At 43.2% G+C, this 14,919-nt stretch overlaps 1 protein-coding gene across 1 annotated transcript in view; it reads left to right on the top strand.

The window, feature by feature from the left end:
• The first annotated feature begins 14,677 nt into the window (after window positions 1–14,677).
• SH3BGRL2 (SH3 domain binding glutamate-rich protein like 2) overlaps window positions 14,678–14,919 on the top strand; it is a 43,567-nt gene continuing 43,325 nt past the window's right edge. Inside the window, 1 exon segment of the mRNA XM_009887516.1 lies at window positions 14,678–14,777. Within this exon segment, the coding sequence (XP_009885818.1) occupies window positions 14,678–14,777 (100 nt within the window).

Consider the following 14,919-nt stretch of genomic DNA (forward strand, 5'->3'; position numbering starts at 1 on the left):
TGTAGCAGCTTTGTCCCGGCTTTAAATTCGTCCTCGTTCCTTTGACCTCATCGTCTTTTGACACCGGCTTGCTTGCCGGGCTGCTTCCTTTTTGGCGTGCTTAAACGAGAAAACCTTTTTTTTGTCCCGTCCTGTTTATCTTCCCTTAAAATTCGCACGTGTGTGGCAACCAGCCAGGGTGCGTGGAGAAGGTTTGCACGGCAGTGCAAAGGTGTAAGTCTTGTTAGCAGAAGATACATCCACAAGTCCTCTAAGCTATTTTGAACAACCCAACCTCCCATCTTACTGCACTAGTATAGAATCATATAATAATTTGGGTTGGAAAGGACCTTTAAAGATCATCTGGTCCAACCTCCCCTGCAATGAGCAGAGACATCTTCGACTAGATCAGGTTGCTCAGAGCCCTGTCCGACCTGATCTTGAATGTTTCCAGGGATGGGGCATCTACCACCTCTCTGGGCAACCTGCTCCAGTGTTTCACCACCCTTATTGTAAAAAATTTCTCCCTTATATCTAGTCTAAATCTTCCCTCTTTTCATTTAAAGCCATTACTCCTTGTCCTACTGCAACAGGCCCTGCTAAAAAGTTTCTCCCCATCTTTCCTGTAGGCCCCCTTTCAGTACTGGGAGGCCGGCATCGCCTTGATCCAGCACCAAGGTTTCTGCAGGCAGGAGAGCTGGCCCAGCTTGCGATTTGGGGTCTGGGGCTATAGGCTGGGACTCTGCTTCTGCAGGAGTGGACTGAACCACACCAGAAGCGTCTCAGTGGCACGGCTGCCAGTTGCTGGGGTCTGCCCACTTCCACACCTTCCACACTTAAAGCCTGCTGAGAGGGAGGCTCGTTAAGGTGGGTGGAAACCACCAGACTCAAAAGGTTATGATCACCAGTAAAAAGTCCAGCTGGCAGCTGGTGACTAGAGGCATCCCTCAGGGATGGATACTGGAGCCAGTATGGTTTATTGTCTTTATTACTCAGCTGGACAAAGGGATGGAGTTTGTCAGGGCTTTGGGTATATACTCGCACTGCTGGGGTTTAGCTGCTGGGTCTTGGTGCTATCTCCATGCCCTTGCAGCTGAGAGTGACCCCATACCTCAGAGGCCTGTGGGGGGGCTCCCGAATGTGCTGTGGAGAGATTGCAGCTAGGACCAACCCCTGCCAACATGAGCTGCTTTCAGCTGTGTGTCTTGCACCGAGGACATTGACCTGTGAATGGGATCTCTCAGCTCAACCACAGGGAGCCCCATGGCTGTGGACCAGCTTTGCGACTGCATGGTCTGAGCTGACCCCGTCACCGCCTCAGCCTAGCCCTGCTCACCTTGCAGGCACTGCGGGGCTGGCGCCAGCCAGTGAGACCCTGGGGGCCCCACTGTCACCGCTGGGGATGGAGCACTGGCAGTGCACGGTGGGCAAGCACAGGCCAGGAAGCAGGTCTCCAGAAAAAGGCCTGGGATCCTGGTGGAAAACAGGTTGAACATGAGTCAGCGATGCACCCTGGGATCCCCCAGTACAAGTACAAACATTGAAAATCTGGAGTGAGTTCGGTAGAGGAGCACCAAAGCTCCTCTAAGAAGTGAGGGGCTGGTGCTTAGGATGTTTGAGGAGAGGCTGAGGCCACTGGGTTGTTCAGCCTGGAGAAGAGATGCTTCAGGGAGAACTTACTGCTGTCTACTGTTAGTTACCTGCTGGGAGGGTGCAGTGAAGATCGATCCAGATTCTTCCCTGAGGTGCCCCCTGGAAGGGCGAGACGCAGCTGGACACAGGTTGCAACATGGGGAATTCTGACCAGATGTTAGGAGAAAATTGCTCACCACGAGGGTGGTCAAACACTGGAGCAGGCTGCCCAGAGAGGTTGTGGAGTCTCTGTCCTTGGAGGTATTCCAAACTTGACTGGACACAGCCCCGAGCAACCCAATCTAGTTGCCCCTAGTTTGAGCAGATTGTCTGACTGATGACTTCCAGAAGTCCCTTCCAAACTATATTAGTCTGTGAGTCTGTGATTCCAAAATTCCGTGTAGCCAACCCAGCAGTGCTCCCTGGCCTGTGCTGCCTCCCAAACCGTGCATGGGGATCGTCGGGGAGAATGCTCGCTGACTAGGGGCAAAGCCACAGCACTGGCCACGGTCACAATTTAACAGTGAAGGAGATGGAATTCCAGTGTCTAGAATGGTTTAAGTAAATAAACACAGTTTTCAAAAATAGAAAGATAAAATACAAATATGGAAAACAAAAGCACTGCTTTACTCTCATGCAAACGCTGCTAGCTTGTTCATTCCGTTCATTTCATTTATGGCAAGAGTTACAAATGTGAAATCCTGATCCTCCTCAGGCTGCATACTGGACACGTATCACCGAAGGCTTGTGCACACCATTGTGACTATATGCAAATATCTTTTTATTAGTGGTGATATTTCATTTGCACTTTTGTAGACTGAAAACCCTTTCTGAAACTGAAAACTGAAAATTCAGAACCAATCTTAACATTTGACTGATTTTCTGTAATAATACGTATATCTAATTATAATTTCCTTATTCCTGGTAAAGATCCATTCATATCGAGATTTATAAAGCATGATGACTTTTAGGATTGCTCAATTTGTCGCATACAGAATACAGTATTTATTTTATATGTATTTTTAAGCGGGTTTTCTGGAAAAGCAGGAAGCTGAGAAATCTTTCCTGCGCCTTGCAAGTTCACAGCATCATTCCTGCGGGGCGGAATATAATCCAAAGCAACTGAAAATGCCCTGCCATCAGCCCTTCTCTGTTTAATCTATTAGCTGCTCAGATGTATAATGTATTATCTGACACACAGCGATAAGCAGCTTAGCTGTCCGAGATCATATTAAATATGGTCGGTTTAGCCTAATTCTGCAGCGCTCCACGAGGAGACACCCTGATGTCCATCTGGAGCCCTTTTGAAACCAGTGCAGCGCTGCGCAGGGATGGGGACCCTCCTGCATGGCTCATGGCCTTGGAGGCGGATATACTTTCCGATTGTCTGGTCCTTCCTTCTTTCCTAAAACCCTTTCTTCAGCTCCTGTTCATGCACTTAAGAAATGAAACATTCAAGAGAGCCCATGCCCTAGAAAACAAAAATATCGCTATAGCAGATCATCCAGAAGTTTATAGGTTAGAATGGAACCGCCTTGATCTGTCATTTAATATTTCTGCTGGAAAAACACATTTTAAAAAGAACTCCTACCCTGCATTTTCCATACTTCAGAAATACATCTTTTTAATATTTTGTTAATCGTTCATTGGAAGATTGACAATCACATCTACTCCCTATGTTCTCTCTTTAATTACTTGTAAAATTCATGTCACCTTGCAAAAAAACCCTGAATAATCAGGTTTCTCGTGAGTCTGCCGAAAGCCCTGACACTAATACACAGGTGAGGTAGCAGTCTTGGCATCTTTTTGACACCTCTCCCAGGTCGAAGGGATAAAGACTCTGTAATGACAGATCCTCTCAGCTCCCTCTCCACTGTGGCTCCAACTGCTGCTGGCATGGATGCATGGACTCCTTTTGCTGTTCAGGGAGCTCCATCTGCAGCTCAGTGATCCCAAGCTGAATATATAGATATAAATAGATTTGATGGGGACAATGAATGTGATAGTCATCCCTAGACAGTCACTGCCAAGAAAACAGAGATATTATTAAAAAAGGAAAATACAAAATGTCTGGGTTTTTTTTGGGGGGGGGGAATGGGGACAAAACTGAGGTGGAAGGAAGCAGTTAAGGCAACTGTAGAACTCAAAAATAGTAAAATAGTATTAACTGATATTAACATTGGCTGAATATAATAAATACAGCACTGGCTAAAACATGGGTCTATCAGTATTGGCGGGTGACCCCAAAGTAAGAATTGGTGAATACTGCTTATGGTAGGAAAATGAGAACAAGCACAAGTTTCTGCTTTTTTTCCTTGACTTTTCTATTCATTTTTTGCATGTTTTTAAACACAATCACAGCCGTCAGATCATCACTTTAAAAAAAATCTGCTCAGGCTGCTTCTCCTTATAAATTCTAAAATGCCTATTTTAAGGGGATTGCTTGTAGTCCTTTTGGTGGGAAATTACATTCGACATTAGAGTTAAAGGTCATATGACCTCAAACAAGATGGGTGCCAGTGCTGGGAAAACTGAATACAGTGGTACAATTTCCACAGGATTTAAAATTAACCTCATTGCATGATTGGCTTACATTTCTAATCCGATATATCAGGCTAAATATAGCCTTTGAAGACAATTTCTTTCCCTGCAAATAATCGCTGCAGGCTAAAAATGAGTAAAAATGTAAATTAAGAAAGAATAATGTTAAATTAAATTATAGACAAACTGTCATCTTGCTAGAATATTGACCTGAATCTGCACATATAGAAGACACCTGCAAGGGAGAGGGAAAAAATAAATAGAGAAATTAGTATGTTTGAATATATATTTATAGAGGGAGAGTTTCTGATGCTGTCAGCAATTTCTGTCAAAGATCTACCTTCAGAGGCATCACTGTTGACTTTCAAACATTTCATGTTTTATTACTGCATTTTTGTCATTAACTATGAATGGCGTCCCTGGACGATCTGCAGAAGCTATGAATCATCCATTATAACTAAAACAAACTCTTTTTTTTTTCAATAAAATAAACAGATACAAAATAGTTTCCAAAAAATCAGCACAGCAAAACCTTTAGGAAAGAACTAATATTTTAGGAAATGCTACAAATCAATACTACAAAAAACTCCAAGGTCAGAGAAGGAACCAGAGAGTGGGAAGCTAAGATAAAGACTGTGTGCAGGTTTTTTTGTTTTGTCCTCTAGTCTCCTAAATTCCCAAAGAATACAAATATCCTAAAATGTATTATGTAGGCAGGTGCAATTCCAATTTAATGAGTCCATACTAATATTTTGTGGATAAGAGAGCTGCTTCTGTGTGAGAAACAGCTCTGTGGCACTAAACCCATTTGGGAACAGTCTTTCATTTCCCGTATTAGTGCAAGATATGAAATTCTGTGGGACAGCAAAAAAGATTTGCTTCACTGACAAAGGTTCCTATCTGTGTTGGAATTCAGTTAGCTCCAAACATAGGAGAAATATCATAACCCAGTTCACTTGGTTTTATTTATTTGTTAGTGTAACTTGTACCAAGAAATATAAATAGCCCTTAGTTCCTGGGGAAGTTCACGGCACTGTTTTTGATCAGCCTCACAAGATATTTTCCCTTAATCCCTAAGGGGTTTATTCTTAATACATGAATTCCAGCCTATGAGAGAAACTACATCTTCAACTCTGATCTTCATTAAATCCAAGTCCCATAAAAATTGGTCTCATTTGGTTCAACATCTGGATGCAGCTTTCGAATAAACAGGTGAGACAACCCATGCTTGGAAGCGACAGCAACATGGAGATAGCATGAAGATGCCACAGGTAAAGCTGAATCATGGTAAGGTGGAGATGTCTGTTGGTATGAAAACCATGACTAACAATTATCTACTGCTTGTCATGCTTAATGGCTGCATCCCAGTGAGCAACCAAATGGAAAGATCCCCAAAGAAATATTGAAAGAGGGACTGTCAGAAATTGCTTTAAAGAAGGCATACCTGCTATACTGGCTGCACAACTCAGAATCAACCCATGCTTCTTGGCCTGTAGGCCAGTATCTGACCACTGGGTCATGCTCTGGAAGGTTTGTAAGGCCCTCACCAGTCATATCCCAAAGGGAAGCGTGCTGTTTGAGTGCACATTGATTCACCGTTGTTGTCTCACAGCCTGAATCTGCCACCCAGTTTGCCAAGTATCATTCATTCACACAGATAGTCCCATTTATTTCACTGAATGATACTGGTCTGAGTGAGATCTACTCAGTGGGAGTAAGGACTGCAGATACAGGTTTTAGTGATTAGATGGGAGGCACGCAAGTTAATCGAAGTGCAGAAGCTGAACGGGCTCTGTGGGCATATGAAACAATATTTTTCCTTTCAGTGAAGCCTTCTATGAGGTCTTTGCTGGACCCTTCCCGGTCTTTGGTCTACTGATGATGTGAGTGATCTCAGGAGGAACCCCTGACGCTGGCCTCCACTGCAGCCTATTCTGTAGTCCAGAAACTCTGAGAAAGGGTCTGTTGTACGGCCTTTTGTCTAGATTCCCATAAGAAATGCTGCATGCAATTATGATACTAAAGTATCCATTGTGCTGGGTTTAATATTTCTGAGACCTCCCTAGACTGCAATCATCAACATTATAAAGTTAGTATTAAGTCAAAGTTATCTCCTGTTATTTTAACCAGAACTGGTTTTTTAAAGTGTAGAGAACAGACTGGGCATCACAGATATTTACCCACTTAGGGTCTGAAATAGCTGTGGTATCATATTTGTCCATTTGTGGTCAAAAGACAACTTTCTTTTTACAAGTAAGGAGATAATGAATAAAAAAATGGGTTTTTAGAAAAATTGTAGCTTCTTTTTCAGGAGCTATCCAGAGGCAGCCTATGCTGACCAATTAATGGCTAAAATAACAAGTTATGATTGAGACAGGTATGCTGTCTAAAATAGGCTAGTTTGTGTTTGTTGCTCTTATAAAACTTAAGATCTGAGATGTATTTCTACTCGCTAAATAACCCCCTTAATCATTTTATCTTTGAAATTTTAGTCCAATCTTTAGCATTTTTATATAGCCCAGGGTCATATTCTGCACTCAAATTAATCCCCAAAAGCGTGTGAGAGCAAAAGGTTGCTGTTAGGTGTAGCAACATAGTTGCTTGGCCATACCTTCATTAGTTATTTTATATCTGCTGTTCTGAAAGTAATTCTAGTTCAGTCCAGCTACATTTAGAAAAAATCAATAGCAGCTTTGACATACATACCCTTGCCATGCCATTAGTACAGCAGCAGATTTGACCCTTGCGGACTGCATGATGTGTCTGTTGCTTAGTGAAACAGAAAGTATGTATCTTGAGAAGATGATTTTGACGAATCGAACAAATAATATTTCTTGCAGCAAGATTAATTTTGCTAACCTCTCATAACTTCTCATTTGGCTTGCCATGTTTGTTTTACAGATTTCCGATGAAGACCAGTTGTGTGCCTTTCACCATCCTTTTCCAGTTAATTAAAAAAATGGGTTGAATTAGTTTTTTGTTCTTACCATCCAAGTCATGCTCTGAATAGTCTGGAAGCTGTCCTAAGCTGTGCCTTCACTGACAAAAGTAATACATACTTATTGTGTCGACCGGCAGTTCTCCCAATGGAAAAACATGGACACAAAGAATGTCATTTTTCTCTGCAAAGAAGAGCTGGTAGGGTCAAATGTGACCAGGGGTAACAGCACGGAGTTTTGTAGCTTACTTTTGGCAAGTGCTAAAAATGCCACTTAGCATTTTCACCACTTTATCTTTTAGAACTGATCAACAGTTATAGGTTAATTAGTCCTCTATGGAAAATATTACTTCCCAACTGCTAACCTCCGCAGTACTTTTATGGCAGTAGACAATAAATCTCAGATAGCTCTGAGACAGAGTAACAGCTGCACTGAAGATCTGATCTGGGAAAACATGATGCAAAAACCCAGGACATGGAAATGCAAAATGTAACAAACTTTATACTACAAATCTGAAAGGAATAAATAAATGTTGGCAATTTTTGCAGGGTTATTTTAGTAAAGAATACAAAGAGTGTATCTGCTTTGACAGGCATCTCCATGCTTAGCACAAAAGAGCCTGGGTTGAGACTAATAAGGTGATGCATGAAAGGGCAATGATTTATCTACCCCCTCAGTTGAGAAGTTATATGGTTTCTCATTTACTTAGCTGCTGTTTAGCCAATATTTACATTGCCTCCTACATCCTCCTTTGCTCAGCATATTAGTTGCACAGGTTGTATCTACAGTGACCTGATGGTGCCAGGCCAGGCAGATGGTTTCCATCCAGTGCTCTCCTGCTCTGAATCCACATTTCTTCCACTTCTGTCCAGGCAGGAGAGGGTCCTCTCTGTTCAAACCAGCTCATGAAATTGCAATCAGTTCCCGTGTAGGCTGATACCACCTGTCCACCACAGATCCCTAACCACTGCTGCCACGTTTTCCTTTTCTGCCTTCTCCCCCCACCAGCTCTGGCTCCCACTTGCTAGTCCCCTCTCCAGTTTGGGAAACATGACCTGCGCACTTTCCCCACCCCTTCATTCTCCTTGGCCTCTGCCCACAACACCTGCAATGCTGACAGGGCAACACACCCCTGCTCTAGAAGGATGATGGTAATTTGGCTGCAGACCTCTGTGCTGCTTTTACGGAGTTAAATTCACATCATTTACACATCCTGCCTGCTTGGAAGGGCTCTGCCAGTCACCTGATATCATCTCCAGAACTATGGGATACACCGGTGACAGGGCAGGGACTGGCACAACACACCTGGGCCACCCACGCTGCACATGGGGACACCTTTGGCTCTGAGCTGAGGATTAGTGAGGGCCAAAGACCCTTTCCTGCTGGTTCCTAAAGGTCACCTCAAACCTGTGCCCAAGTACAGTGTTGTGTACCCACAATGTGAACATGGCCTCCATCTGTGGGCTTGAACCCATGCTTGAAATGCAGTGCACACGTAGTCTTTATCCTCAAATTTATGTCAGCTTTCCAAGTCTGAGATTTCTCCCCCCCTCTGTTCTGTGAAGCATCTAAAAAACTCTTAAGTACTATAAAAAAAATAACTATTCCTAGTTTATTTGGTGCGTACACTTTAGAAAAGCTGCCAGTATTAATGTACTCAGCTGCTTCTTATTCTCCACAAGTTTACTCGCTCTTGTCCTTGTATACCTAAATATTATTGCTGACCCACTTCTCCTGCATCCTGCAAGGAATGAATCTTCTAAAGTGCCTGTCAGAGTGGAACTGGACAGACATGGAAAACCAGCTGGAAAACGGCCAGAATGAATGTGGTGGTAGATTGCTTTTCCAAGGGCTTGGCAGAAGATCCCTCAGGAAAGGGCTGGCAGGACTGTAACGGTCTGTGACTGCTCCCTGAGTGCACTTTGCATCTCAAGCGCTCTCTAATTTAAGTTTCGTTGGAACTGCAGATGGGAAAATGAGATTTGTGGGGGCTTTGAACCCTCATCCGTTTGCAGTAATGTAAATTACTATACGTTGCTCAAATTCGCAGAAATAGGGATGAATCCATCCCCTAAGTTGCAAAAAAAAAAAAAAAATTAAAAAAATGGAGAAAGCTTCTCAGAAGTTTGGTTTTACCAAGAAATGCAGCCTACCAGGCTTGACAGTGTTGAGCTTGATTTGTTTGCAATACCTTGGGCTGAAAGAGCAGATGGGGTAGAAGGCTGGGTACTGACTGGAACCTGCCTGGATTCCTGCTCCTCAGTCAGAGCCACCGGCATCAGCACTGGTGGGATCTTTAAAGACGCCAAGTGCAAAATGAACTCTGGCACTTCTTACACAATGTAGCTGTAAGTTTGAGGAATGATGAATGACTTTATACAGAGTGTGAAAGATGTTTTTACCTCCAGGTTCAGTTATTGCAAGTCAGATGACTGAGCTACATCAGATGATGAATTTCACAGGAAAATGTTTTTCTTTCCAAAGGTCCCTAGTATTAGGAATTCATGGAGGGAATCAAAGCAGCCACAGATACTAACAACTAGTCATGCTTCAACTAAAGGGCAGCAGATTGTGACTTCAACTGAAGGGCAGCAGCTGAGAAGAATGGACTTTTATATAGCTTTGGAATTATCTAGATATATTTAGATTTAAATGGCATGAAGGAAGGTTTTCTCAGTTCTCTGTGTGTTTTTTTGTATGTGTGTGCTATCAGTTATAAAGAGATGATGAAAAATAATTCTGAAATCAAGAACAGCCATACCTTTCTGCTCTCCTCAACATCCCACAAATTTGTGAATGGAAGAATCAAAACCTTTCTCAAAATGGTTCCACCTCTGTCTCTTCCCAAGAGCCTGCTTTAACACCTGCATTTTGTAGTAGCTTCACAGTAATTAAAGTCAAAAGAGAAAAAGCTTTATCTTGGGACAGTGTTTAATTCGGTTCATGTTATCTCTAAAATCGGACAGCGGGGAAAGCTGTGAAATGCTCTGAATGTAAACCTCTGGCCACACTCAAGGTTCTGGAAATAACAGAGTCCTGCGTGAAACTGAGTTTGTTATTGGGACACTCCAGTGTGATTTACACAACCGCCGAAGCCATTTTTGCGAGGGATAGGGTGACCCTGACCAGGAGCTGCTTGACCTGCTGTGCATGTAGAGGAGGAGTTGTAACAGCGTGTGCAACCCCCAACTGCAGGCACTAATGCGCACCTGAGAGAGTGTACCCTGGAGGTTCCTTCTGTGATTAAACTGATACCTTAAAAATACAGTGGCTTCTAGGATGTATGCGGAGAATCAGGCTCCAAACAGCATTATCTCATATGCTTTCAAGCTGTGTCTAGCCAAGATATTTACAGGCTATCAGCCACCACACTGAGTGCCATTACTCAACAAATAGAACAATCTGGTACTTACATCACAGTACTTTGGCCATTTTGCACATTTTAGAGCCTTTAAGTTACCTACTTTCTCTTGGGGTCTGCAGTGTGAGATCAGCTGATGATACTCTGTAGCTCTATTGCAGCTGGAGTATTCTGTTTTCTCTATTTATCTTCTCCTTTTGCTGCTCCCTGGCATGACAGCCGCATTTCTACCAAGGAAGATTGCTCAGGCTGTCAGAGCTTTTACTGACACTCTAAACCAGTAATTTTCAATATGTTTTGTTATTGAGAATTTTTAAAATGTCCTGAATACCCCATTAGAAATTTCAAGTATGTGGATTGTTGCAGAGTCTGTGTGAATTTATTACTTCTTAGCAACTTTTCACAGAACCCAGAGAAATAACTGATGGATACCAACAAACCACAGACCAGAAAAATTCTAATATGCCCCAGAGACTGCTCCTTTCAGGTGAGAGTTGAAGCCATCTTAACCACTTTTTTGGTTCCGAATATAATATTCCATTTCTCCAGGATTTTTTTCCTATGCCTGTTGCATCTTGCTATCCAAATAATCCTTTATCATAATTAGAATCTTCTTTGTCTGAGGTTGTACTTTTGAACTTTTATACTTCTGTTTTCACATATTCGCAAGCCTTGGTTTTGTGTGTTCTTTGTTAACCTTAGCAGCAGCAAAGTTCTGTTTAATCTTCCATGAAGATCTGGCATAACAATGAATCATTCTTACCACGAAATCTTTAGAAACTACCCCTTGCCCCCTATAAATTCACATCTCCAACTCCAGTATGCACCTCCTGTAAACATGGAAAACTTCTCATAAATCATTTTAACAATGTTTTTAATTTATCACATTTCTTCTACTTAACTAAATATCTGTACCATTTGGTCTTCAAGCCTCTAGAACTGTACAATAGAAATGGACTTAAAGGTACAGCCTCAGGACATTTACCAGTAGTGGCTGCAGGACAGAGGATGATGGCCAGTCTTAACCTGTACAACACCTGGAAGTGCAAGATTATCCAATAGGTTTTACCCTCCACAGAGTATTGAAGGAGTTCTCTGCTTTAGAATCCATGGAAAGTAAGAGGCTGCTCTACAAGCTTTGAAATCTTCAACTTCTCAGACTTCCTAACTTTCAGGATTACTTCCATGACAGAACTAGTTCCTTTCTGCGTATGGAAACACTAAGAAAACAGAGAAATGAAAAAGCTGCCTGGATTCTCAGTGCTCATGCTGCATCAAAGTTGATACTGAGAAGTTACAGGTGCAAGATTTTTAGCCTGCAATATTATAAATTTACTTATAAAAATTGAGAATTACAAGAACATTCACTGAAATACACCTTGAGGTGTTTCAAAATCTGTTTCAAAGGGTGTTTGAAAGGACACTTTAATTAAGTTGTGGCATTCATGGTCAAGTAGTTGAATGGAGGCAGGAAACCCCCTGCTCTTTGTTGGCGTCTTCTAAATATGTGTGGAATAAGGATGCTGAAGTGTTGGCTTGAAGCTGTGTCAAGTGTGATGGATGGAAGTTCTCCATGAGCTCTGGCACTTTAGCTCAATTTGGGTCTATTAACTCAGGCCATGCGTTTGGCAGCTCAGACTCCGTTTTGAAGTTCAAGCTGTAGGAGTCTGCTCACCCAAGGGCTACAGGAACAAAAGGGAGACTGAAAACAATGAAAAGAAAAATTTACATTGGCTTGGCCGGCTGGGGATCAGTTTGGGGCATTCGAAATGGAATAGTAGGTTTGGATTCTTCTAAGGGGTGCTGTTTTTACTTGGTTTTACTGTTCCTACCACCTCTTTTTTTCCCCATAGCTTTTGAGAATTTATACAGCTCAGTAACACTTTCAGGTAAACTGAAATGAAATGTGTTTGTTTTGCAGATGGGAAAGGAGACTAGATTTGTGGCTTTTGGAGCTGACGAAGTAGAGGAGTCTTACAAGGAGAGGAAACAACCTTAAAAATACCTTAGTTACAGTTTTTACAGTCCCATTAGAATTTCTTGATTTTCTTATTTACATCTCATGCTTTTTCTAGTTTGTGCCATTGCCATATGGTTTCTCTAGGTTATTGGTTATGTGTCAAGGCTGTCTCTGAGAGGTAGGAGCATCCTCTTCTTTTGTTTAGTGAGAGTTAAAGATGTTCAGCACCCTTTAGAATCAGACTTTGCTATCTTTTTTTTCTGTTTTGCTGTATTTAAGAAATATATTAGAAGGCAGGAGTTATTAATGTTATAATTTAAAGGTATATATTAATGATGTGAGAGAATCAAATACAGTCAGCTGCAGTGAGTTGCCCTGATTCTATTTGTTTCCCATAATAACAGTATGGCCAAACTACAGTAATAAAATCAGTATTTCATAGTAGGAATTAAATAGAGAAGTAATTGGTAGCAAACATCTCCACCTTTTAAAGAAAGTTTAGAGAAAGACAGGAAAATATGTTGTCAGAAAAAATCCTGCACTCTGAAGGAAACACACTGAGTAAGGTAATGGGGATTTTCCAGCAAATTCCTATAATTACTTATCACAGAGTTTTAACAAGCTGCTCAGATTTACCTTACAAACCAACATAAATATTTTGCCTCCTTTGCTCCTTTTGCTGGTTTTTCAGCAGCGGTTAAACAGTAAACACTTGTTGGTCACTGGTTTGTGGTTCCCACAGTAAGAGTCACGCTCAAATGCAGACAGGAGCACTGAAGCCAGAAAATCTTAACCTTTGTACCTAAGTTTACTTTGATAGAGTTTAGTCTGTTTTCAACAAGCACTCTCATGAAAACAAAGTAATGCATAGTTATAAATAAATCTTTGCATGACTGGAACCTGAATTCTCATTACAGGGTTGGACTTTATATTGCTGATATTGAGCTCCACTCCAGAGGACAGTGAAGTGAGTGGAAAAGTCTCCCAGTGACTTCCACAAGATATAAATCAAGCTCAAAATGAGCACTGAGCGTCCTGATTATTTTTTATGGCTCTTGCTGGGTACCTTCCACAAGACCTGCAGGATTTCAAAACAAATCACAGAATCACAGAATGGTCAGGTTTGGAAGGGACGTCTGGAGATCATCTAGTCCAACTCCCCTGCCAGAGCTACAACAGGTTGCACAGGATGGTGTCCAGGTGGGTTTTGAATGTCTCCAGAGTGGGAGACTCCACAACTTCTCTGGGCAGCCTGTTCCAGTGCCCCCCCACCCTCAAAGTAAAGAAGTCCCCCCTCATGATAAGATGGAACTTCCTATGTTCAAGTTTGTGCCCGTTACCTCCTGTCCTATCACTGGGCACCACTGAAAAAAAGACTGTTCCCCCTGGCTCCCTCCCTTTAAGTATTTATAAGCGTTGATAAGATCCCCCCTCAGTCTTCTCTTCTCCAAACTAAAAAAACTCAAGACTTTCCTCATAAGAAAGATGCTCCAAACCCCTAATCATCTTAGTAGCCCTGTGACCAATATTAAAATGTAAAGAGAGCCTTAAGAACGTATTTGGCAGCAAGTTGAGGTCTGCGCTTAGTCTGGACGGTGGAAGTTCACTGAGGGCGGTGGTGATGCAAAGGTGTGGAGGAGGCTGACCCCACACACCTCACCATCGGGGTGAGGCGGTGGGAAGGGAGAGTTTAGTCAGAGGGAACGAGTAACCACCTGGCTGCCTGTAGGGAAGTAAGGGGATGAGGGTTACGACAGCAGTAGTGTGTATTAGGCTGCCAGCTATGTGGTTCTGTGTCCTTAAATAAAGACAGGCCGCGTCCTCACAGCCCCAAAAGCTGGTGAGGGCTGTAAGGATGCCCCTCAGTCACTTGCAGATGAGCTGACTGATGAAGGGTTATTTGGGGTTATCCGCTTATCCTCTTGATTAATAACATCTGTTCCACAGCTGACAGTATTGAGAACTCTACATCCATACCCAGGAATGAAAACAGAGCACGCCATGTAGCTCCTTTGAGATGTATGGGGTGGCAGAGCCCTCTCACCCGGGGGCCTACCTCCCTCACATTGCCCCTTTCCCCTGTCCTGACAGGAATGTGCCTCTGCGGTCTCTCCAGAACAGCGCCATTTTCCACCCCTTTGCCGCTGTAAATGGCGGCCAGCAGGGCTGGGCTCGGGCCTGGCAGAGCAGAGGCGGCGGCTCCACACGAGGCAGGAGTGCCGGGAGCAGCTCGGCAGGCCGAGCTGTCAGGGAGGCACAGCCTTGATGGCGGACGGGGTGAATTTAAGTGTTTTGTTCACTGTGCGCCACCGTGACCTGCGGGCAGCGCACCTGGAGGCTGGCAGAAGCCTCTCAAAGGCGAATGGTAGCACTCGACAGCCCTGGGCGTTGGGGGCAAGGCCGCCTGAAGCACGCAGGCTGCCGGCTCGCCTCGGTTTTCCCCGTGAAGCACGACGACCAGCGGGCTGTGTCGGTCCATCCCCCCCGGTCGGGGAAAACTACAGCCC

This window comes from Charadrius vociferus, unplaced genomic scaffold (genome assembly GCF_000708025.1).
Source record: "Charadrius vociferus isolate BGI_N301 unplaced genomic scaffold, ASM70802v2 scaffold185, whole genome shotgun sequence".
Taxonomy (NCBI): domain Eukaryota; kingdom Metazoa; phylum Chordata; class Aves; order Charadriiformes; family Charadriidae; genus Charadrius; species Charadrius vociferus.